Below are 24,309 nucleotides of genomic sequence, written 5' to 3'. Positions count from 1 at the left end.
GGAGAGCCTCGCTCAGACTCTGGTTTTTCCAGTGACAAAGCAGAATGAAGAGTATGTTGGACGCATTTATTAAACACCTACTGTGCTCATGGCATGAGCCAGACACTAGAGTATCCATCTTTCACAGTCTCTCCCATTTACTCTGTTACATCACCGCCATTATACCTGTGGGGCCACATATTCAGAAGGAGGGTGCCTAACGCACAGAGGGAGGAATGGCCTATGAGAATTCTCACAGGAAGGGGACAGAGCAGGGAAAGGCCCACGTGTCACATGTGTGCACTGTGATGGGTGTAGGTGCACATTCCTGTCAGACTCTGTGTATTCTCCTGTCCATGTGTAAATATGTGTTCATGAGTATGCATACATACCTGTGGGAGTATGTTATGTGCATTCCTGGGTGCAAATGTGTGAACATCTTGACCCTTCATTTGTCCATAAGTGTGCATGTGCGTGGATTTAAATGTGCATGGATGTATTTGTATGTGTACACTTCTGTTTTCGTGTTTGCCTGCATTGGGGTTCTTTGCATGTGAGCCTACTTTTTATGCATGTGACATATATGTTCATATGCTTGTACAGATATCAACGCATGCACAGCTGTATGAACTAGCCTCACTGGGGGCATTATAAGGCCACATGGAAGGTAGGGGTTGCGATGGTGAGCCAGGCTGACCAGGCCTAGGTGCCTTAAGGATGGTAGGTCAGCACTGACTCGCTCCCGAGAGCTGGAGGAGCCTGGGTCAAGCACACAGCCAGTGGGATGAGTCTGTCTTCTTCCTGGACCCATGATTTCAAAAGCAGAACTCCAAGGTTTGTGTCTGTTGTGCAGAAGAAGTTGGGATTCCAGGCTCCTAGGACACATCCCCCAGTGTTTGTGTGTGTGTGTGTGTGTGTGTGTGTGTGTGTGTGTGTGTTAGCTGCCTCCTCCCACCCTCGGCCATATAAAACAATTTCCTTGGTCTGTCCAGGAAGGCAGATGACCTCACTGGACTCTTTCTATTTCTCGCTTTCATAGAGAAATTACAGTTTATAATTGGATGAAATCAGGTGGGTGGTAATAGTAATAATGGCTTAGGCTGCAGCTACCACTGCCCCCTCTGCAGGAACAGACTTACCTTCCCTCCTGCCTAACCTCACCCTGGGCCTGCCTGGGACTGTGCCCATCTGCCTCCTGGCCCCAGCTATTCTGAGTTGCTGTCTGGCCTCTTGGGAAAGGCTCTGCTCCTCACCCCCATCATTCCTTCATGCACTGACCACATACACTAGACTTCCGGTGTGTTCCCTGTGGGCTGCAGCCATGGGTAGCCACCTCTGCTCGACAGATGGGCTTGTTAAATATACGTCCTAGATATGCCACGTACAGGCACTGATGATCAGGCCTTGAACCAGCCACTTTTGGTCCTATGAAGCAAAGTACCCAGATGTTGCTTAGCCTAACCAGAGCCTATACTCTCAGATATGTCATTAAAAGCTCCTTTCCAAAGAGGGATTTCGTGCCTCAGGGGGATGGAGGTGCCAGAGTTGGGGCCTTCTTGGCTGGTTGCTAATGAGAAAGAGGGGACAGCCTTTTGTTTTGTTTTGTACTTGTAGGGGCAGCCTGCTGCACCTCAGGTCTTTACAGAAGGAAGGGCAGCAGGGTGTGGAAGTCTGGCCCCACAGGATACAGACAGCTGAAGGAGGGAGGTCAGGGACACTGGAGACCCAACTTCATGGGCCTCTGGTGAGTCAGAGAAGCTGAGCTTGTTCTGGAGGCCAAGGCCAGGATAGACAGTTAGAGCCTCAACCAGCATCTAATAAGAGGGACCTGTGCTGGGGAAGCGGATGCTGCTCCAGGCTGGGCGGGCGCTCTACAAGGTCAGGAGCTCCCCAAACGTTTTATAAATTATAACATTTATTTGCTTGTGTGAGTGTGCGCAGAGGACACGTCCTGAGTCACTTCTCTCCTCTTATCATGTGGGCTCCCGGGGATGGAACTCGGGCCTTCAGGCTTGCTGCCAGGTGTCTTTACCCACTAAGCCATCTTGCCGAGACCCCAGACTTCATTTCTCTCTCCCCAGTCCTTTCCAGTAGTTACAAGGAAGGATTCTGCGTGGTACCTGGATTTAAAGTGACAAGTGATGGGGTGGGGGGTGGGGCGATACTCTCAGGCCCCTCAGGCTTGGAGGGAAGTGATGCTTGCTCAAGGGTGGGGATCTAGGGATGTGTCTGAGGAGCAGAGATCCCTCACCTGGCATGCCAGGCCCTGGGTTCCATCCCTAGTACTGTAAGCCAAAACCAGACCTGGGGATTTGTGTGAGTTTGTGACCAGCCCCGTCTACACTCCAGGCTAGCCAGGGCTACGTAGTAAGACCCTGTCTAAAAAAGAAAAACAAAACAAAAGAAGCCAGAGGCCGGAAGAGGTGAGAATGACGATGACGATGATGATGGGGCTGTGGCCATGGCTGCCTGTGGTGCTTGTCCCCGCGGCTCGGGATGTCCTTGGGTTTGACCACTTGTGTTGCCTTTGGCAGGTGAAGAAACACGGAGTAGGTGAAGGCTCCACTCTGGACAGCTGAGCCCAGCGGCTGAAGCGGGAGTAGCCCACTCCTCTGCCTCTCCCACTCCAGAAGCTTCTCTGCAAACAGGAGCAGCCAAGCAGCCAAGCCCCTGCCCCACGCGCCCCCCCCCCCCAAAGTGACTCTCCAAAGCGGGGCACACAGGCCTGACAGCTCAGCAGTGCGAGGCGAGGGGAGGTGAGGTGGCTGCAGCCTGTGGTGAACATCTGAACTCCTTAGGGGGGCAGCAGACCCCAACCCCCCCCCACACACACAGATGCAGCCTGAGTGGCAGGAATACTGATTTTTTAGAGAGTGGCTCCCTCACAGCTCTGTCACGCAAGAGCGCTCTCTTCACTGAGCCATTCTGCCAAGTGACTTAAAGGGATTAAAAAAAAACTTGGTAAAGAAAAAGGGGGTAACAGCCCCCACAGAGGCGGTTCAGAAGAGGTGCGGCCTGTGGACAAAGGACCCAAGTTCCAAAGAGTTGTGGTGGAGGTGGTGGCCAGCGAGAGGCCACACTCCCCAGGGACTGACGCTGGGCTGCAGGGCATGCCCCGCTCAGGAGTCCCTGGGGGCGCCCTGTGCACCCAGAGCACACACCCCTTACTCCAGAGAGCCAAGCCATCAGTGCCTGTGGCCTAGGATGCCAAGGATGCAGCTTGGGGCCTGCAGCCATATCTGAGGCCTAACAACAAGGAAGATTGTTCAAGACCTTATCTCTGTGTGCCTCAGTGATCCCCCTGCCCCAGGGGTGCAGTCTGTGGTTGAGTGATTCTGAGCCTGCAGGCGACAGGGGCCAAGGATGTGAACGTGGCCTGGAACTTTCGAAGCAGTGACCGGTGGAACCCTGTGGCTCCAGAGAGCAGCAGTAGAGGAGGTAAGAACTTGGGACAGGGCGGGTAAGGGAGATACGAAAGGGCTTCTGGTGGCCCAGAAAGGTGACAAGAGTGAGAAGGATGACTGTCTTGTCCTTTGAAGGCTCCCAGACAGGAGGCTTCTGCTTGCTGGGGTAGGGACCACCTACAGGGCTCTGCCAGGTGTAAGAGAGTGAGCCACAGTGTAAAGGGCCTTTCCCTACTAGGGCTGATGGCCACCTGCTCTGTACAAAGCGGGCAACAGCTTAGGGGACCAGGCCATCAGCCTTGATACCTGCTACTCTTGAACCAACAAAATCCTTCCCATCTGGGCTTGCCCTGCTGTGGCCAGAGAGATCCAGGGTGGGGCTGCCCTGGCCTCCATCCGGTACAGTTCTGTTGTTGGTTAGCAGGTCTAGAGTGGTGGAGTGAGTGCCCCAAGGCTCACAGTAGGTGGCTGGCCAGGCCTGCTCACCCCTAGACTCCCAAGGGTGAAGAGGGGAGGGGGCGATACCTCTAAAAACAGTAATCCTGGCAACCTTAAAACCCCTCAGCGCCCTGGGCAGGGCAGGGAAGCCCCAATTCATTACCAAGATGGAAAATGACACTTCCTCATGCTCTGCCCCAGGAGAGGGGCTGATTTATGACTGCACCAGGGCCTGGGACATCCGTCAGAGCCGTGCGCTGCGCATGCCGTCTGCGGGGGCATTAATAGCCGTGTTATTAGCCACCGGCGTGAAGGATGCCCTGTGGATGGGCTATTTGCTGTTATTTATTATAAAGCCACGACAACCTAGCAGCAGGGCCGCAAGCACACAGCTGGGCCCCCGCCTGCCTATGGTCCTCCTCTCGGCATCTTCAACTTCCTCCCAGCTCCTAGGAGGAGCTAGGGGATAATTCCTGGGGCCAGGCCAGGTCAAAGGGGAGCAGCGACCACCTGCCTACAATCCTGTTGCTCAGAGTGCTGATGGAAAACCTGCTCAGCAGTCTCAGTGCAGCCTCACTGCACTCAGAGCAGACACACAAAAGGGAACACACTGGGCTTTGGGGACAGGTGCCTGGGATGGGCCTGAGGGTCCTGGCTGAGAGTGGTGTCAACTAGGACAGGTCCCCTCCCTGAGTGTGCCTCTCCTTTGTACACATGGGCCAGCTGGAAAGAGGGAAGGCCAACTACTCCTAAGAGCCCCCTTTCTACCCCCACCCCCCCGCCTGCCCTTAAGAAGAGTCCACAGGCTGGTGGCTGGCAAGAGATGTTGGCCTGCTCTTTCAACTCTGTGTGGAAGGGTTTGAGAGTTCAGCCCTAGGAGGGACTGCTAGAAAGTCCTGTCACTGAGCCTATTCCTCCACATCTATAAAACGCAGATAGTTGGGCTCTGAATCCTCTTCCTCCCACTCCCACTCCCAGGGTTCTGTCAGTTTTCCACTTCTGCACGCTCTCATGGCATGGGTACTTACGGAGATACGCCTGTAGCTGAACAGTGCCAAGCTGACCACCAAGTCAGGGCACAGCCAGGCCTTCTTGGACCTGCTTCTCCAGAGCAGCTGGATTTGAGGAGCACTAGACAGGGAGTCTGAGGGGTGTGTGTGTGTGTGTGTGTGTGTGTGTGTGTGTGTGTGTGTGTGTGTGTGTGTGTGTGTGTCCGTCCAGACAGACAGAACCTTTTGCCTTTCAGGGGTACTATAGCAAATACACCCAGGTCATCATGGCCTCTGGGGCGGTGCTGATGGGAATGCCCCACCTCCCTCTTTTCCCCAGCTGCCTAGTTCTGGGCTTTAGAGTATAGAGCCTGAGCCTGCCTTGTTTATTGAACAGATGTGGGCCAGGGAGATAGATAGTGCCATGTAACCTGCCTGTAGATCCCCAGTGCCCACATAAAAGCCAGGCATGGTGGTGCATGTTTAAACCTGGCACTGGGAGTAGGGGCATAGACGAGTGGATCTCTGGAGTCTAGCCAATTGGTGAGCTCTGAATTCTGTGAGAGACCTGTCTCAAAAGATAAGGTGGAAAGCAACAGAGAAATACATCCAGCCAGGTGGTTGGTGGCGCACGCCTTTAATCCCAGTGGAGGCAGAGGCAGGCAGATCTCTGTGAGTTCTAGGCCAGCCTGATCTACAAATCAAGTTCCAGGACAGCCAGGGCTACACAGAGAAAACCTGTCTTGAAGAACCGAGGCGAGGGTGGGGGCGGGGGCCGTGGCAGGGGAGAGATCCCACAGCAACCTATGGCCCTCACAGACACAAAAACGTGTTTACAGAGCCTCTCTGGACCAAGGCTCATTGCTGGGCACAAGACAGACCACACCTTAAAAGCAGGAGTTTAGGTCCAGTGGGAAGAGCCAGTCACTTAGTGGGTGTCCAGGAAACGGGAGATCTCAAATAGGAATCCTCATCACAGCAGGGCTGAGGAGGCCCCAGTCTCCATACCTGCCTGGGCTCCACTCAGATCAGCTCTTCCTACACCCCTGCTCCTCTCTTCCAGGCTCCTGCAGGTAACCAAGGAGCTCAGCAACAAAGACCCCCAAACCCAACCTGGTCTTGAAGGCTGTCGCTTGTCCTGCCGTCACTTGTCACTGTCCCTTCTCTTCATTCTCCTCCCCCCCCCTTCTCCCTTCCCCAAAGGAATTATGTCTCAGTGGAGGCAGCTTTACTCCAAAGGGACTCAGGCGGCAGTATCAGGTGGAGGACCATTTCATTAAGAGATGCTGAGAGAGAAAGAAACAAAATTACATGTGTCTCCTTTCATCTCCCTCCCCCTTCCTGGCCCTGCACAGTTTAATATCGAACACTGCTATCAATATAATTAACCTCCTAAGACACAATTTGAAAGTCTTGTTTTTTAAAGCGATTCACTTTCTCTGAAGCCACGGAGGACATCCTGCTGCCCGGCCCCACCCAACGGCCCACGCGCTTAGGTGAACTCTGGTGTTCATTTCTGGTGGATTTGCATACCTGTCTGCAATTACTGCTGGTGATAACTGCTGATACATAATGCATGCGGCATGAAATTAGAAAAATAATTAACTTTAGATTTGAAAAGAATCCCCGCCCCCCGACTCTCCAGGCATTACAGATGCCGAGTGCTACCACTGGACAAGGCCTGGAGGCTAAGCTGTTAGGGGTGATGGGTGAGTCTGGTTGGCACCCCGAAGCAGCCAAGACTAGGTGACAGAGAGTCAGGTGAAGCTTCTGGAACAAGCTTCAAGTTCCTGGGCTTCATCTATAACTTACCTCTGGGCCAGTGAGGTAATGTGGCTAATGAAGTCACCTGTCACTCTTTGTGACCAGAGAGTGCTCAGCCAAGCTAAAAGTAGCCTGTTTCATCCTCACAAGAACCCAAGGAAGTAGAGCGTGCTTGGTCCCAACTCAGAGATGAAGCCCCAGGACCAGAAGCTACCCTTCTACATAGGCCAAGACTGAGGGAAAGCAAGTTTTCTTAGGAGAGGGGTTGCCTGGGAGGCCGCCTCTTTGAGTCTTGCTTGCAGCTAAGCCCCAGAAATAGCTACCAGCTCCTGGATGAGAAACCGAGGGACCCTTCACTAATTTTTGACAGAGGCAGAGGCAGCCCTAGCAGGGGAGGGCAGGGGCAGTGCCAATCACTGCACCTATGAGCCGGGGCCCTATCACCCTTCTCCCTGGTGGGCTGGGGCCCTATCACCCTTCTCTCTGGTGGGGCTGGGGCCCTGTCACCCTTCTCCCTGGTGGGGCTGGGGCCCTATCACCCTTCTCCCTGGTAGGGCTGGGGTCCTGTCACCCTTCTCCCTGGTGGGGCTGGGGCCCTATCACCCTTCTCCCTGGTGGGGCTGACTGCTGCTTCTAGCCTAATCTGCGTCTGCACCAGGCTCAGCCATTTGGAAGGACCTGGAAGCCTTCAAAGATTTAGGAAAGGGGCTGGAGAGATGGCTCAGAGATTAAGAGGACTGGCTGCTTGCTTTTCCAAAGGTCCTGAGTTCAATTCCCAGAAACCACATGGTGGCTCACAACCATCTATAATGAGATCTGGTGCCCTCTTCTGGCATGCAAGTGTATGTACAGGCAGAACACTATACATAATAAATAAACAAATAAATAAACACAAACATTTAGGAAAGTCACAGTGAACTCCAGGAGAGGAAGAAGCACCACCAGAGGCCCTAGTTCAGGCATGGAGGAGGAGAACCTGGAAGACTTGGGGCCCACAAGGGCAGCCTGCACTATTCAGCTTCAGGAAACTTATATTTGCCCTCTCTACATGCATGCTGTGGTCACAGGTCGCCCCCATCCCCTTTCTAATAGCCCTGCCTGGACTCCATCCCCTACCCTAACAATGAGGATGGGGAAAAGCTGAACAGGGCTTGGGTCAGTGGCGATATGGCGTGCAGCATTCCGTTCCCTTGCTGGCGTTGGGAAGTGCCTGGGATCCCTTGCTGGCGTTGGGAAGTGCCTGGGATGAACTCTGTAAATAGAAAGTGGCACCACCAAGTTCCATGACAGATACAAGGCCTGAGCCAGTGTCCCCAGCAAGACTGGGTTGCAGCTGTAGGGCCTTTGGCATCAGGAGCACTGCTTGCCCCTCCCCAGGAACTGTAGGAGCAGCAGGAGGGAAGGGCTGGCTGAGGCCATTACAGGACAGTCACCCTGAGCCTTTCAAGACAAGAAGCTCACTTGGGGACACGGGGCAGAATGGAGTGGCTCCTCCTCCAAGTCCAGCCCACACTGGGGTCACAGTGGCAGGGTTGGCATGTACAAAGCCCCGGGGAAGTTGGGATGATGTGTGCAGCATGTCAAAATGTTAAGGGCCCTGGGATTTTGAAAGCTGAGTTACAACCAGGTACGGTGGCACACACTTTTAAACCCAGCACTCGGCAGTCAGAGGCAGGAGGAGCTCTGTAAGTTTGAGGCTACCCTGGACTACAAAGTGAATCTAAGACAGTGGGAGCTGCTTGTTACACAGGAAAACCCAGCCCCGCCCTCTCTCCCTCTCCAGGGCTGGTGATGAGGGTGCAGGTGCAGGAGACACTTTGGGCACAGGGCATGAAAAAGAGCCCAGAATGGATGTTACACAAAGGTTACACCTGTGTATAGGAGGAAGCTGGTAGCCATGGGGACATAGGCTGCACCTAGGAAGGGCGTTCTGCATGTGGGGTGCTCTGCACACATGATCTCATCACATCACCTTACATCCTCACTTAAGAGCAACTGCCAACCACAGACATAGACAAGGAAGCTGAAGCCCAGAGGGGACATGGAGCCTGCTTGAGTCACACTGTTGGCAGAGACCAGTAACTGCCCCAGCCCCCACCCCCCTGTCCCCTCAGCTAACAGGGACCACCAGCCTCAACAAACCGGCTCTCTGCACCCCTCCAGTGGAGTATCGGGATCCTGCTTTCAATCACAGGACTGACAGATCATAACTCACACCACACTCGTCTGCGTGAGCCTCACAGTGACGCCCAGTGATCCCGTAAAAGATGGGCAATTTACCAGGTTTAATTTGATGGCCACATAAACTATCAAACACAACAAGGGAATGAAAAGGCCACCAAGCAAGCGTCCAGGCAGTGTAAGGGCTCCTCCAGGGAGCTGCAGTCACCCTCCCTAGCCGGGTTTGCTCCTGAAGCTGCTGCCATGGGGCTGAGACTGGAGTTGGCCTTGGGGAAGCAGGGTGGCCAGGGACGCTTGGGTAAGATGGATGGGCACCAGATAGAGGAGGGGAAAGGCCTTGGGTCCCTGCCTCCCACTGCTGCTCCGTTATCCATCAAACATCTCTGAGAGGTGCAATTTAGACTCTATTATGATGCAGAGCCTTGGGAGGCTGGGGACTGTGGCCATGAGCTCAGCGGGAGGAGGACAGATGCCAGAGACTGTGGTGGCAGCCTTGGCTTTGGCCTTAACAAGTCTGGCCCTGTTCAGGGCACTGGCCCAGAACAGCTAAGCACAGAGGCTGCCCATGTCCCTCAGATAGTACTCATCGGCTGGCCAGGAGCAGGTATGTCCTCTGGCCAAACTCTGAGGCTCAGGCAGAGATGCTGAGCCACAAGCCAGAGACAAAGTGAAACAGCCTAGGAGCAAGCCTAAGCCTTGCCCCTTCCCACACCTCAGCTATGCTCACAGAGTGACTTGTGATAGACAAGACCTTCAGGTTCCATTAAGAGGAGACTGGTGGGGGCTGGAGAGATAGCTCAGAGGCTAAGAACACTGACTGCTCCTCTAGAGGTCCTGAGTTGAATTCCCAGCAACCACATGGTGGCTCACAACCATCAATAATGTGATCTGATGCCCTCTTCTGGTGTGCAGGTGTACATGCAGGCAGAGAACTGCATACATCTAAATAAATAAATCTTAAATAAAAAAGAAGAGGAGACTAGTATGTAGCTGGAGATCTGGGTGCCTGTGACCTTGGGATGGCAGGAGCCCCTCATCTTTCTGAACTCCAGGCCTCAAGTTGTGAAGTGGAACAACAGGCCGTATATGTGGCTGCCAGGCACAGGAACACGAGTGTGTGCTGCATAGGCGGCCTGTGAGCCTCAGCAGGGACCAGCTTGTTGTCAAGGCTTCTGATGAGGACTGCCAAGGAAACAAGACCACAGTGAACCCCAGGGAGAGGCAGAGAGTGGGGAGGAAGGGCTCAGCGTGCAGGGAATGCTCAGGCCTGAGGAACTGTGGGGGTAGGGTGACCAGGTCATGGCCTTGTGGGCCAGGCAGGCTGGAGAAGTGAGTAGAGAGACAATCAGGGACAGGACAAACTGATGCATGGCTGTGGGGACGGACAGGGCAGAGCCGCCTGGAAGCTCTCCTAGGGGCAGAAGCATTTGAGCAGGGTCCTGACGGGTGAGGACAGAGGGGTTGCTGGATAGAGAAAAACTGCCAGGACGAGGGAGGGACAGGTGAGAGAGAAGGGTATGGTGTAGTTAGCTGAGAAATGGAGACACCTGGTTCCTCGGGCGTCCTAGTGAGGTTCCCCCCTCTGGTTACTCAGCAGGAGCCGGTCGGTCATGCTCCACACTCCAGAGCTGTCCTCCCAGGCCAGGCCCTCGGATCAGGTCTGAGAAGCCATTACATTCCGCCCTGAAAGCCTCCTTGACCCTGAGTTTTACTGCAGACCTTTGCTAGCTGTATAAAGACACCATTTTTTAAAAACTGAGATTGAAAGATAATTTCTCTTTAATTGATTTTTTACCACTGTGAACAGTAAAATAACGAGAAAACTCTATGCTGCAATTTTTCTATTTGCGAAACTGAAATTATACCTTGCAGAAAAATTTCCTCAGCGTGCAGACAACACCTCCTCCCTCCCTCCTTTTATTTGTCTCATTTCTTTAAATCAAGAAAACTGATGTGTAAGTGTAGATGTGTATGTGCATGTGTGTCTATACATGTGTGTGTGTGCATGTGTATGTGTGCCCTGAAATAGCTGAAAGTTATTTCCACTAGAGAGAGAGACAAGCTGTGGAGTAGTTCCCTGGAAAACACAGAACACGGAGGCAGGGATCAGATCTGTTGACACCTCATTCTTCTGTGTATGAGACACATGGGTGACAAATAGGACGTAGTGTTTCACCACCAGACAATGAGCTCAGCACTCTCTGCTGCCCACCAGTGACAACGCTGGCTGTGTCTTTCCTGAAGGTTCTGGCGACACGCCTCTTGAGCACACAGCCTCCCAGGAACAAGCTTTCCTTTCAGACCCCCGACTTCATTGCCAGAGTTAGGCTTGCCCCAGTCCTGAGCAAAGTGACGGCTCGTCCATGAAATCCACCCTAGCCGGGCATGGTGTTGCACACCTTTAATCCCAGTACTCAGGAGGCAGAGGCAGGTGGATCACTGTGGGTTCAAAGACAGCCTGGTCTACAAAGTGAGTCCAGGACAGCCAAGGCTACACAGATCTACCCTAAATATTCCCACTGATGGCACCATTTGTGTGACCCTTAAAGGTTGTTTATTGTAAGTCTATGAGGTCACATTAAATGCCGTAGGGTGTTGGCGCCTCTCAAGGACCAGAAGACACTCCTGATGAGATTCACAGTGAACAGCAGTCATTAGAGTGACCTGTCTCCAGACTGGCATAAAATAGGCCTCCCTTGCAGCCTGGCCTCAGCTCTGCAAGCCCTGCGTGTTAATGACTCCTTCCCCAGGCTCTGTCACTGTCTCACACTCAGTGCGCCTATCTTGTCCTCCTTGCAGGTATTGAGGCTCCAGGTTAGGTGGGTCAGGCCTCCACCAGCCATCCACCATGGTGGTGGCACACCCTACTGCCACCGCTACCACCACACCCGCTGCCACTGTCACAGCCACTGTCGTGATGACCACGGCCACCATGGACCTGCGGGACTGGCTGTTTCTCTGCTACGGGCTTATTGCCTTCCTCACAGAGGTCATCGATAGCACCACCTGCCCATCGGTGTGCCGCTGTGACAATGGCTTCATCTACTGCAACGACCGGGGACTCACATCCATCCCCTCAGACATCCCTGATGACGCCACTACCCTCTACCTACAGAACAATCAGATCAACAATGCAGGCATCCCTCAGGACCTCAAGACCAAGGTCAAGGTGCAGGTCATCTACCTGTATGAGAATGACCTGGATGAGTTTCCCATCAACCTCCCCCGGTCCCTGCGAGAGCTGCACCTGCAGGACAACAACGTGCGCACCATCGCCAGGGACTCCTTGGCTCGCATCCCGCTGCTGGAGAAGCTGCACCTGGATGACAACTCCGTTTCCACCGTGAGCATCGAGGAGGACGCTTTCGCTGACAGCAAGCAGCTCAAGCTGCTCTTCCTGAGCCGGAACCACCTGAGCAGCATCCCGTCGGGGCTGCCCCACACGCTGGAGGAGCTGCGGCTGGATGACAACCGCATCTCTACCATCCCCCTGCACGCCTTCAAGGGTCTCAACAGCCTGCGGCGCCTGGTCCTGGATGGCAACCTGCTGGCCAACCAGCGCATCGCCGATGACACCTTCAGTCGCCTGCAGAACCTCACAGAGCTGTCGCTGGTACGCAACTCGCTGGCTGCCCCGCCCCTCAATCTGCCCAGTGCCCACCTGCAGAAGCTCTACCTGCAGGACAATGCCATTAGCCACATCCCCTACAACACACTGGCCAAGATGCGGGAGCTGGAGAGGTTGGACCTGTCCAACAACAACCTCACCACGCTGCCCCGAGGCCTCTTTGATGACCTGGGGAACCTGGCCCAGCTGCTCCTCAGGAACAACCCCTGGTTCTGCGGCTGTAACCTCATGTGGCTGCGGGACTGGGTGAAGGCACGGGCCGCCGTGGTCAACGTGCGCGGCCTCATGTGCCAGGGCCCTGAGAAGGTCCGGGGCATGGCCATCAAAGACATCACCAGCGAGATGGACGAGTGCTTTGAGGCAGGGTCACAGGGCAGTGCAGCTAATGCAGCTGCCAAGACCACAGCCAGCAACCATGCCTCTGCCACCACGCCCCAGGGCTCTCTGTTTACCCTCAAAGCCAAGAGACCAGGACTGCGCCTTCCTGACTCCAACATTGACTACCCCATGGCCACCGGCGATGGTGCCAAGACATTGGTCATCCAGGTGAAGCCACTGACAGCTGACTCTATCCGAATCACATGGAAGGCTATGCTACCTGCCTCCTCTTTCCGGCTCAGTTGGCTGCGTCTGGGCCACAGCCCAGCTGTGGGCTCTATCACAGAAACCCTGGTGCAGGGGGACAAGACGGAGTATTTGCTGACGGCCTTGGAGCCCAAATCCACCTATATCATCTGTATGGTCACCATGGAGACTGGCAACACCTATGTGGCTGACGAGACACCTGTGTGTGCCAAGGCAGAGACGGCTGACAGCTACGGCCCTACCACTACACTCAATCAGGAGCAGAATGCTGGCCCTATGGCGGGGCTGCCCCTGGCTGGCATTATTGGTGGTGCCGTGGCCCTTGTATTTCTCTTCCTGGTCCTGGGAGCCATTTGCTGGTATGTGCACCGGGCTGGTGAGCTGCTGACCCGAGAGAGGGTCTACAACAGGGGCAGCAGGAAAAAGGATGACTACATGGAGTCGGGGACCAAGAAGGATAACTCCATTCTAGAAATCCGAGGCCCAGGTCTGCAGATGCTACCCATTAACCCATACCGCTCCAAAGAAGAGTACGTGGTGCACACCATATTTCCCTCCAATGGCAGCAGCCTCTGCAAGGGCGCCCACACTATTGGCTATGGCACCACGAGGGGCTACCGGGACGGTGGCATTCCTGATGTGGACTATTCCTACACATGAAGACAGCTGCCCCCCCAGTGTGACCACATGGCTCTGTCTCACCCACTGCCACACCAGGAGCCAGGAAGAGAAACTCCACAGTGACTTTCCCAGCAGAAAGCAAAGTTTGGGGAGGGTTGGTGATTTTGCAGAATACAACAGTGGGGTTAAAAATAAATAAATACATAGAAGGCAGGAGGGGGAATTCAACATTGTTGGAGATGTAACTTAATGCCAGATCATGAGAGTTAAGGACTAAAATAATCTTGCAGGAAGGGTTGGATTGGGACCTTTTTCCCCCTGAACCAGATTGACACTACCTGTACAACATTTATATACACCCCGAGCTTCGCTCAGGGCCATCCGAGAGAGGCAGATGACAAACACACATGATGGCATGGAGGCCCCCATGCAGCCATCCTGCTGGCTGCTCAGGGGTGACAACTCAATGGAAGGTTCTCGGGTCCCTCACAAAAGAGCCAGGGGAAGAAAAGACTTTTTTCTACGGAGATAGCACCCTGAAATCTCTTCCCTGCTTCTTTCAGAGCTGTTTCCTCTCCAGCCCTGCAGAGACACGGTGTTCTCCGAGTCGTTCTCTGAACAATACCATAGTCAATTAAGAGGAAAAAAGTCAAAACTTTTCCTTCCAATGCTGAGCACTTCAGTTCCGTTCACCGGACTCCGTAGAAGCTCTGACGAAAGCTGTTGCTTTCCCTGCCACGTGGAGGCGCACCTGTCTGCCCACCTATCGCTGTGTCACGTGTCTCAGTACAGATGGGTAGATAGAGCTGCGTGCTTGTCCTCTCAGCACTTCTTGAGTCAGTCCTTGACATTTCCTCAGACAATAGAATTGCAAAAATCTTGCTTTCTCCTAGAAATCATTTGAGTAAGTACGTAGATCATGTGTGGGTGGAGGGGAGGAGCCTCAGCCCAGGTGGCAGGAGCAGGGTCTCAGTCCAGGTGGAGGAGGGCGGGGTCTCAGTCCAGGTGTGGGGGGATTGGGGGGGGGGGGGGGGGGGTCTCAGGCCAGGTGGTAGGAGAGGCCTCAGTCTATGTGGCAGGTGTGTGTGGGATGGTCTCAGTCCAGGTGGCAGGGGTAGATGGTATTACTGTTTCTAAGAGGTGCTGGTATCTGCATCCCAGTGTGGAGTTAAGAAGAAGCTGGCTAAGTAAGCTTCGACTCCATCCTATGGCAGCCAGCCAGACCTAGGCCACTCTCCTTTCTGATATGGAGAAAAACTTTCCTTGATGACCAGTGCCCTCATCTGTACCTCCCCCAATAGATGCTATCCCGACGATAGATAGTGTTTACTCTTTCTCCTGGGACAGGTAATTAATTAGTGCAGGGATTGTTAAAAATATATGTGTGGATACACACACACACACACACACACACACACACACACACACACACACCACACACTTGCCAGCTGGGCTAGACCTATTTGTTTCCATGGCTGCTCAAACAAAGCCCAGAAAAAAGAAAAAAAAATTTTTTTCAGAAAGTCCCTGGGAGACATCAACACACACACACACACACACACACACACACACACACACACACACACACACCTCAGCCATACCCCGACCAGGGGCTCTGTTCTCAAGAGGAAAAAATCAGATTTCTTTGTTAAAAAAAAAAAAATCAACCTCCAAAAGGGCACTGACCGGGGGCCCTCAGAAGAGCTGGGATTTTACTCCCTCCCTGTGGAATCAATGTCGTTATCATTTATCAACTGACACCACGGTGTGGTGAGCCGTGAGATTAAAACGATGATAAAATAATGACAGCAAATCCGGAAAGGAGGGAAGAGCGGAGCCTGGGGTTCTGATGTCTGCTTCGTCCACACTCGGGGAGCCCGGGTCATCGTCTGTCAATGTGTCGCTTTGCCCTGCACTGGGGGAAAAAGTCATCAAAGGAAAGATGCTGTCTGAGGGCAGCAGGATGAGAAGGGGTTCCAGCTCCTGATAGTGGTGTTTTTAAAAGACCTCTGCCACTCCGTCCTGAAGCAAAGGCAGGAAGAAGAGGCCAGGCAGCTGCCTGAAGTGTACCTGGTGGGGCATCCGCTTGCTGGACATTAAAGAGCCAACTAGCCCTTCAGTGAAGAGATGAGATTGAAAGAAATGGACTCAGCAGGTGCCTCAGGGTAGTGAAAAGAGGCACGGGCTCCTGATCATAGCCCAAGGGGTCATCGCACCAAACAGAGACCCCAACCCACTAGCCCCAGGGAATGGCCGAGGGGTATGGACTTGGATCGTTCCAAAAGAGACCTTTCTTTCTCTTCATCCCAAGTCATTTTCTCACATAATGAGGTCAAGAGAGAAATGTTCCTGAGCCTCAGATTCAGGTCTGTATAAACATGTGCCCTGGAGCCCTGCTGTCCCCAATGACCCTAATGGTGCCCTGGTCCTGGCAGCTACGGCAGGCTGAGAGGAGACCCACCTGTGAGGAACAGGTCTGTGAGGGAGAGTCCTAGATGCTGAACAAGGCATCAGGGGCACTATGCCATCCTTCTCCAGGGTCCCAGGAAAGTAAAGCCTCAGGTCCCCACCTGGCACCTGTGACTTGTCCTGTCCCCTAGGCTCACTCACTCATATTACCCCTTCCCTATTTCCTGCCCCAGAAGGCGTCTGGTCACTTCCTTCGCTGGGCAGGGGGACATGGGAGTTGCCTGGAAGGCCCCACTCGGAGATTCAGGAGCCTGTGGCCCAAATGCTAGAGCAACCTGGGCTGTGGAACTTTTTCCCCCACCACACAGAGTAAACCTGACCCACAGGAGCCTTGGCGATCACAGGCAGAATGTCAAAGCTTGATCAAATCTGCCTCCTTCTCTGAGGGAGCTCAGTCCATATTACACAGGGTTGGAGTGCCTAGGCTGCCATTGCCCCCCCTAAGGAGCACTAAATGCTGGTCATGGTAAACACCGCCCAGCCATGCCCTGCAGCACCCCCCACCCCCCACTTCCTGCATCATTTCTGCTTCTTCGCATCATAACATTTTTCCCAGTTTCCCAGGGTTGGGGATGAGGGAATGCTAGGGATTGAATCCAGGGCCTAGCCATGCAGGGCAAACACTCTACCACTGAGCTGTATCCCCAGCACCCAGCTCCTTAGCAGCATCCTTTTAGAAAGCGCCCAAGTGTGACCTTTGTCCCAGTTCTCCAAAGGAGACAGAGAACCTGGCTTCTGGCCTCACAGTACAATAGCAGAGGGTCGGGACACCCAGCCTCCTCTACTCTCAGAAGGGAGGGGAGCCAGGGTTGACACCGGAAGGCTGTGGAATCTTCTGTGCAGCTGACATTTCCACTGAGGAAGTCTGTGGCCAGCCAGCCTGACCCTCACAGCTTCTAACCAGACAGAACAACCCAGCCCCAAGGAGGAGTGTATTTTGTGGCATTTAAGGAAAGTTTAAACTAAGGGGGGGAAAGTCAGTGACACTTCTTTGGTTAAGTGGTTTACCCTTCGTGGTAATTAGATGCAGAGATTGGAATCTCTTTTTCTATTACATGGCAATTTTACTTTAAATTTCCTCTTTAAAAAAAAAAATGGGGAAGAAAAGGCATGGAAGGAGAGAGGCAGCAGGGCCACCGGCATTTGCATTTTGCGAATGAAGCCTCCGGTAGGCTCAGCTCAGGCGTGCGGCCCAACGTATGGAATGCTTAGGAGATTACTAAGAATAAAATCCATTAATTAGTCATACTCAATTCCACAGACATGACGTGAATCAAAAGCTCCCGTTCTCCCCTCATCTGCATCCTCTTCCTGAGGAAGCCTCCATCTTCCCTGAGAGGCTGCCTCCTGCCTGCCTCCTCCGTTACACGGAGCTCTGCTGTTGCCCTGTGTGGAGGATTCTGACTTGGAGAACAAGTGCTGGGACGCTGCCTCTTCCTCACCTGGTCAGTGCTGGCAGGGGAGGTGACAGCCTTGGGACGACAACTGTGGCTAGGAGGAGTCCAGCCTTTCCTTCCTGGAGCCGGAAGCCTCTTATTCCTCCTCAGTGGGCATGGGGTCTCTCCCGACACCCTTCCCCAGAGTTTCCAGCAGGCCAGCTGCCCAGCCCAGCCGCAGCAAGGGAGCCGGGAGCGGGGAAATGTGAGGCCTTCCATCCTTCAAGTGAGGGTGACAGGGCAGAGTCTTGCTCGTGAAGGCCCTGTGAGAGCAACCCCTCCATGCTGAGTCTGCAAGGATCTAATGGGCTCAAGGGGGTGGGGAGTGGGGGGCACTGCTGAGTAGGTAAGCGCGCCAGGGTGGACTCTGGGTCCACAGAAGGGATGGGCAGTGTGTCTGGAATGCTCAGCTTGAGCTTCCTCCTTCACTGCCAATGACAAGGAGGGGAAGGAACAAAAGTCAGCGCCATACTCAGGCCCTTCCTGCCCTAGCCCCCCACAAGTCAGTGCAAGTCCCACATCTGCTTTCCACTGAACCCACCAGAGAGGAGGCCAAGGCTTCGGAGCCTCTTGCTTATGAAAAATACAACAAGGAAAATTGGATGCAGCAGTCAGGGAGCTATGCAGAGGCAGCGGGGACAGGCTTGAGTGGGCATGGCGGCCTGTGTCTGCCTCCAAGGGCCAGATGACATGTCACAGCCAGGGTCAGGGCTGCAGGCTTCCCATGAGCCACGTTCCCTCCTCACACAGACAGCGGTGCAGGTGACACAGCGGATGCTGAGGCTGGATGCCTGCCAGAGTGAACACTAACAAGCAATTCACGGCTTTCCAGAAAGCAGAGAGGAGGCTTTTTTTTTTTTTTTTTGGTAAGGAGGATAAAAAGGCTCAAAAATGCAAATCATTACCATTTACAACCAAGCGAGTCTGCTAAATTGATTAGAAGAGATTAAACTCCTTAGAGGTGAAGGGAAAGGGGGATTTTTTTGTGTGGGTTATGAACCTGCCCCAAGTGGCCACCCACACAGCAGGCACTTTCCAGACCTGCATTGGAGGGGTAGCAGCTGTTCCTGCCCAGCTCCCTGAGGAGCTGGCATCTCTAAAGGATGTTCACTTTGAATAGCTCTCACCAGGGCCATGGGGACAGGAAGGGTTACTGTTGCCAGGACAGGTCATCTAGCAACTGGGCCAGTTCCTGGGCAGACTCTGATCCCGTCATCAAGGGGTCAGTCTGCCTCAAGGGACAGCAAGTCACATCTGGACCAGAGGAAGCAGCCTGCGCCATCACTTAGAGAGTAAGAGGTATGAGGCTCCTGCATCCTTGTGCTGGGACAGAGAAAACCGAAGGCCAGGGCAGAGAAGCTCCTGCCGGCCAGCAAAGCAAGTGAACTCTGTTCCATGAAGCTTCCAAGCGTTCTCCCAGGATGCTCTGGACAGCTCTCCAGCCTGACTAAAGCGCTAGGTCTTGGTCCCCAAGCTTGCTTTATCACAACCCCCAGGACAGGATGTACAAAGACATCCTCCTCCAGTCTGTGCCCAGCAGGTAGTGAGCGGGTGCTGACAGGATGTGTGCTGGGCTCAGTGCTCCAAGCCCCAGGATGTCCCTCCTAGCCCAGCTGCCTCACACCCGGGAGAAACCCGAGGAAGGTCTGTCCATCACAGCCAGCTGACGGTGCCTGGGGCTCGGTTCGAACACTCACTGGTTTTTTTAGACATCTACTGATTCTCTTGAAGTGTTCCAACTATTTGTATGAAATATCCACATTAGCTTCTTTAGAAAGAACTGACGAAAAGACCCCCTTTCTCTCTTGCTGCCTTTCAGTTTTTTTCTTTTTCCCCACCCCACTCCAACCCCTGATGTTTTGAGCCTGGCACTGAACTTCAAATCCTCCGACACTACCTCCTTTGATTATTTTATTTAATTTAATTTAATTTTATTTTATTTTATAGACAAGGTCTCACATAGCCCAGGTGGGCCTCAAACCATTTCTGTAGTTGAGAATGCCCGTGAACTCCTGATCTTCCTGTCACTACCTCTTCCAGATTTTTCTTTTTTGTTTTTCGAGACAAGGTTTCTCTGTGTAGCCTTGGCTGTCCTGGACTCCCTTGTAGACCACGCTGGCCTTGAACTCACAGAGATCTGCCTGCCTCTGCCTCCCGAGTGCTGGGATTAAAGGCCGGGATTAAAGGCGTGCGCCACCATGCCCGGCCCTGTTGCCCTGGTTTTTTTGTTTGTTTTTTTTGTTTCTCTTTCAGATTTAAATGTATGTTTTTCCCCTGATTTTGGGAATCTCATTGTCCCAGGGCCACTCTCACTTTCTCATCATAAGGGGGCTTGCCACACAGGGGGAAGGGAAGCAGTTCTCTTCATGTCTCCTCTGACCTGTGTCCAGGCAACTCTCCAGCCTGGAACTGCTTCTGCTTCCGGAAGCCAGCCTTGGCTCTCTGAAACAGCCGGCACCATGCCTTGTGGCTGAATCGTCCAGCTTGTGCCAGGAGAGAAATGTGGGTGTGTGGTGGGCAGTGTGTCTGATGTGGACTGCAGCCACCACAGTCAAGTCATCAGCAGCGACCCACCCACCTGGGGTCACTGAGGACCAGCAGGAGACCTGGAACACCCCTTCTCTTCTCACACCCATCTGCCCACTCACGGGAAAGGCCTGAGGGTTGGTGGTACCCAGCTTTCTTCTGTCCTCCACCTGGCTGGCGGCCTCACAGGGAGAGGGGCTCAGCAGGGAGCAACTTCTCCTACCCTGCTTTGCTTTGGGCCCGCTGTGTTTCCCGCAGACAGAAAATGAATATTCAGATCTGGCCTGATGGGTGACTCAGTTTCCCTTCTCCAAGATTTGCATCAAGTGGGTGAGCAGGATTGGCAGAAAACTAGAGAGACCTGGAGGATGGTTCGAGAAACAAGATCCAAGGCAACAGCCTGCCTTGCCAGCCACCCCTGCAGAGTCCCCGCACCCCAGGCACCCGCCTGGAGGAACTAATCAGACTTTCTCTTCAAGACTGAAAAACAAGCACGACAGGAACCGACAATCAAAGGCGCCGCAGGCCCCAGGCCGCCACTGCTCATTCCCCCAGGGGCTCATGGTTCCAAACAGCTCTCAACCTGCCTTGGATGGATCAGGCCCCACCCCCACCCCTACTCTTCCTGTGACCAATCCCATCTCTGAAAGTTCTGGGCACAAAATGGGGAAGCCCCACCCACAAAACCCCAAAGTAGCCTTAGGTATTTTCCCCCAGCCCAGCATGACCACCTGAGAATGTAGTCAACCAGGAAGCTACTTGGGCATCTAGGGTAGAGGGTGAGAACGAGGCCCTGGTGTCTTCGAACCCCTCTGGAGAGGCTGAGGGTTGTGGAGGGGAAACCACAGGCCCAGTACTGGAGGCTGGGAGGCACCCAACGAGGCTCTGGAGACCTTTGCTTGTGCTGGCTAAGGCCTTTAGCAGGTGTGAGCAGGGATGCCAAAGGCACAGGTCACCTTCAAGGACCCTCATGCCCACGTAAGGACTGTGGAGTGGAGGGTTTTGGCAAAGCCATCCTCCAGTGGTATCCCAGTGTGTGAAGGGTGCTTGTTGGTATTGCCAAGTAAATGAGAATGGATACTGGGAAGTATAGCCTGGTCCCCCGCTTCTGAGGGGGCCCATGGCCAGCCTCTGGGCAATGGGCAGGCTCTTGGCTAAAGAAAGTGGGATTCCTGCCCAGCCCATAGCAGTGAGGTGGGCCCCTGAACTACCAGTTTTCCAAACCCCTGGCAGGTCACAGCTACAGACTCAGAACCCTGGCACCCCTTAGCTGCTGCTCCTCTCTCTTTTTTTCTTTTTCTCTGAAGGGCAGAGCAGTCTCAGGGGTCTGAGTGGTAGGAGCACCCCTGCGGCAGTGGCTGCAGCTGGGAACAGGCAGGCAGACAAGGCCCTGCTCCCTGGAAGGCCTGGCTGCGCCCAGCCTCATGGCTTCACTCCAACTCTACCACAGACGGGGGTTTTTCAGAAAACGGCGACCCAAACACCCCACCACCACAACAACAACACAAACCAAAGTGCACTCCGAACCGCCCTTTGGCCTCCTTCAATGTAGGTGCCTTGAAACTTCAATGTTGAGATGAATGTGACTAACTACTTGTTCCTATTTTCTGTTTGTCTGTTTCATATAAAATGTCCAAGTCCACCTGCCTTGTCCTTTCTTGAAATAAATAGAAAGATTTAACTTTTACAGTCATGTCCACTGCTGACTCTGGGCTCAGCAGCCCAGCACATCAGGAGCCAGGTGGCTGGCACTCTCCCCCTGAACAGCCCTAGGCTTTGTTGGTGGGGAGGCAGGCGCTCTGCTGTTGGGGTCCACTGGCACAGGGTAGCAGCAGACAGGATAGAGATTCTGGATTTAACACATTTCCTAGGCAGAAGCAGACATCTGATGTCTGCTGCAGGGCCAGGTGTGATGGCGCACACGTGTAGTCCCAGCACTTGGGAACATCAGAGTTCAAGGTCGTCTGTGCCTACAGAATGAGTCTGAGGGTAGCCTGAACTACTTGAGTCCTTGTCAAAGGAAAGAAAGAAAGAAAAGCCAAAACAAAGCAACTAAAATGATCCTGTGATGTTCTTTGATGAACAGGAAAGGGGTCTTGGACCAAGGGAGGCCAGCCGACACTAGAAGCTTCTTAAGCCAGCCATGCAGAGCAGCCCCTGTGCCACATGCAGACATGCAGAGGGTCTTCACTTGGAGAGTTATTAATAAAAGCTGAGGATTATCCCCTAAGAGGCTCTGGCGGCCATGTGGGCACCCAGATAAGAGCGGAAGTGTCCTGGCGTTTGGGATTGTGTGCTTGTCCCGACACCCCAGTGTTCAGGGTCTATCCCCTCAGGATGCCCCCTTTCCTTGCACTTACCCACCAGATGCACAGCCCAGGGGCCGCTGGAGTATCTTGCACCCCCGGGGTGGGGAGAGAAAGAAAGATTATTTTTATGAGAACAACAGCAATTCCTGCTAAATTTAAGATAAAGGACGAACTCATTATTTCTCCTTAGATCTTCGCTAACATCTCTGTGGGGGTTAATGAGTTTCCCCTTACATTCCAAGGGCGCAGTTATTTCTCCACATGCCTTGGTGGCTGGTGGCCCCTGCAGGGATGACCTTGGGTACTCTGGCCCCATAGATATCTCTCCCATGCCCCGCTGACTTCTCTCCCATCACGCTGGGGGCAGGAACTGATCAAGAGGACCAATCCACGGGGCAGCACTCAGGACAGCCACTAGGGACAAGAACACAATGGGTAGATGGAGATGCTTGGGTGCCCAGGGGGCTGCCTCGCTTTCTTTCCTGAGGTCTCTTTCCTGAGGCTGCCATGGGAACTTTCTAGAAAATGGCTAGCCAGCCAGTCAGCCAAGAGACTGAGGGCCTACCATGTGCTAAGGCGAGGGAATACTAGGGCTGGAAGCAGTGTGGTGAGGTAGGGGTCACCCTCGCTAGGCGGGGCTGGGAGTCCACTAGGGAGGTAGGGTCCCGTTGAAGGTGTTTCTACAGATGAAGATGGAGAGTTTGGGCCCCATTCACCACCTCAGGCAAGGACAAGAGATAAATTCAGTTCGGGTCTCAAAGTTCTGGCCCTGCCCAAGCTGGCTCAGCCCCTGGCTACACCTTGGAGAATTCCCTGGCAGGTCCTGCCCTGTACGGAGCCCTTCCCCATGGGGACCTTGAAAAGGCTCCACTCAGGAGAGCCCTCAGCCCAGCCCACGGTCTGCTGGCAATACTCCACTGCACAGTGACACTTGCTCAGCCAGCATGTACAAGCAGCCTCACACAGTGACATACAGTGAAAGGTCACCCACTTGCCCTGCTCATCAATAAGATCATCAAGGAGAATGCCTTCAACACAATAGTTAGTGGTCCCAGTGGCCCAAAGATCATAGCTATCTTCTCCTGCTACCTCCCCTGGGAACAGCCCTGCCCTAAGGTCACCTTATTCTCCCACACACCCGTGACAACAAATAAAGGGACCAGAAGACCCCTAAGCCAGGACAGAGGGCTGTGTCCTCCAGCGGTTCCTAGACCGACAGCGAGCAGAACTGCTTATCACTGAGGGTGAGGGCTGGTATGCAGTAAGAACCAGAATGGCGCGCAGAGGCAGGGGGATCACTGAGTTCGAGGACAGCTTGGTCTACAGGGTGTGTTTCAGAACATCCAGGACTACACAGAGAAACCCTGTCTCAAACAAACAAACAAACAACAACAAAACTCAAGCCAGAATGGCTACCTTGCAGTCCAGAACTCCTCTTGATGATTCTGTCCCACAGTTTGGTTGGGTTCTAAACTTACAAGTTCCCATTGCAAGTCTCTTGCCCCTATCCTACCACCAGATTCTGGAACTTTCCCTTCTCTTGCCCCTTCCTAAGAGGGGTACCTGGTCTTAGGCAGCACTGTGGACATGTGGTACCCAGACCTATGAAAGGCCCAACACCCCCAGCCTCAGTCCCACGGCCATGTCCCCTGACCCAGGTTACTCCCGGGTCCAGGAAACAATGCAGGCATTTCTGGTGTTGCTGGTCAGCTTCAAGCACTCCAGACAGTCTGTGCTCCCCAAACCACACCCAGGGCACCTCCCTGCCCTCTTCCACTCACTGTCAACTTGCAGTGCTGACACAGCCAACTCCCCTTGGCCTCTGTGTCCGGCCTCTCCAAAGGACCCTTCTATTCCTGCAGCAAAGTAAATAGGCTCTCTCCGCGCTAACTGACAGCGCAAATGAAATCTTGCGCTCCCCCCCTCAGAGATTTACAGGGGAAGTGAAATCTTATTTGCACCGCTGCCAAGCCGGGGCCG

At 53.7% G+C, this 24,309-nt stretch overlaps 2 protein-coding genes across 3 annotated transcripts in view; one reads left to right on the top strand and one right to left on the bottom strand.

Annotated features, from left to right (window-relative positions):
* Macrod1 (mono-ADP ribosylhydrolase 1) overlaps positions 1-24,309 on the bottom strand; it is an 899,697-nt gene that overhangs the window by 848,091 nt on the left and 27,297 nt on the right. The gene's annotated exons all lie outside the window — the stretch shown is intronic.
* Positions 3,238-13,937, top strand: Flrt1 (fibronectin leucine rich transmembrane protein 1). Its single transcript, XM_051146040.1, has 2 exons — positions 3,238-3,417; positions 11,555-13,937. The coding sequence occupies exon 2, from the start codon at positions 11,604-11,606 to the stop codon at positions 13,626-13,628; it is 2,025 nt and encodes a 674-aa protein (XP_051001997.1). The 5' UTR covers positions 3,238-3,417; positions 11,555-11,603; the 3' UTR covers positions 13,629-13,937.

Source organism: Acomys russatus, chromosome 5 (assembly GCF_903995435.1).
Source record: "Acomys russatus chromosome 5, mAcoRus1.1, whole genome shotgun sequence".
Lineage (NCBI taxonomy): Eukaryota > Metazoa > Chordata > Mammalia > Rodentia > Muridae > Acomys > Acomys russatus.
The sequence above is the reverse complement of the archived record's forward strand: the minus strand, read 5'-3'. Positions and strand labels throughout refer to the sequence as shown.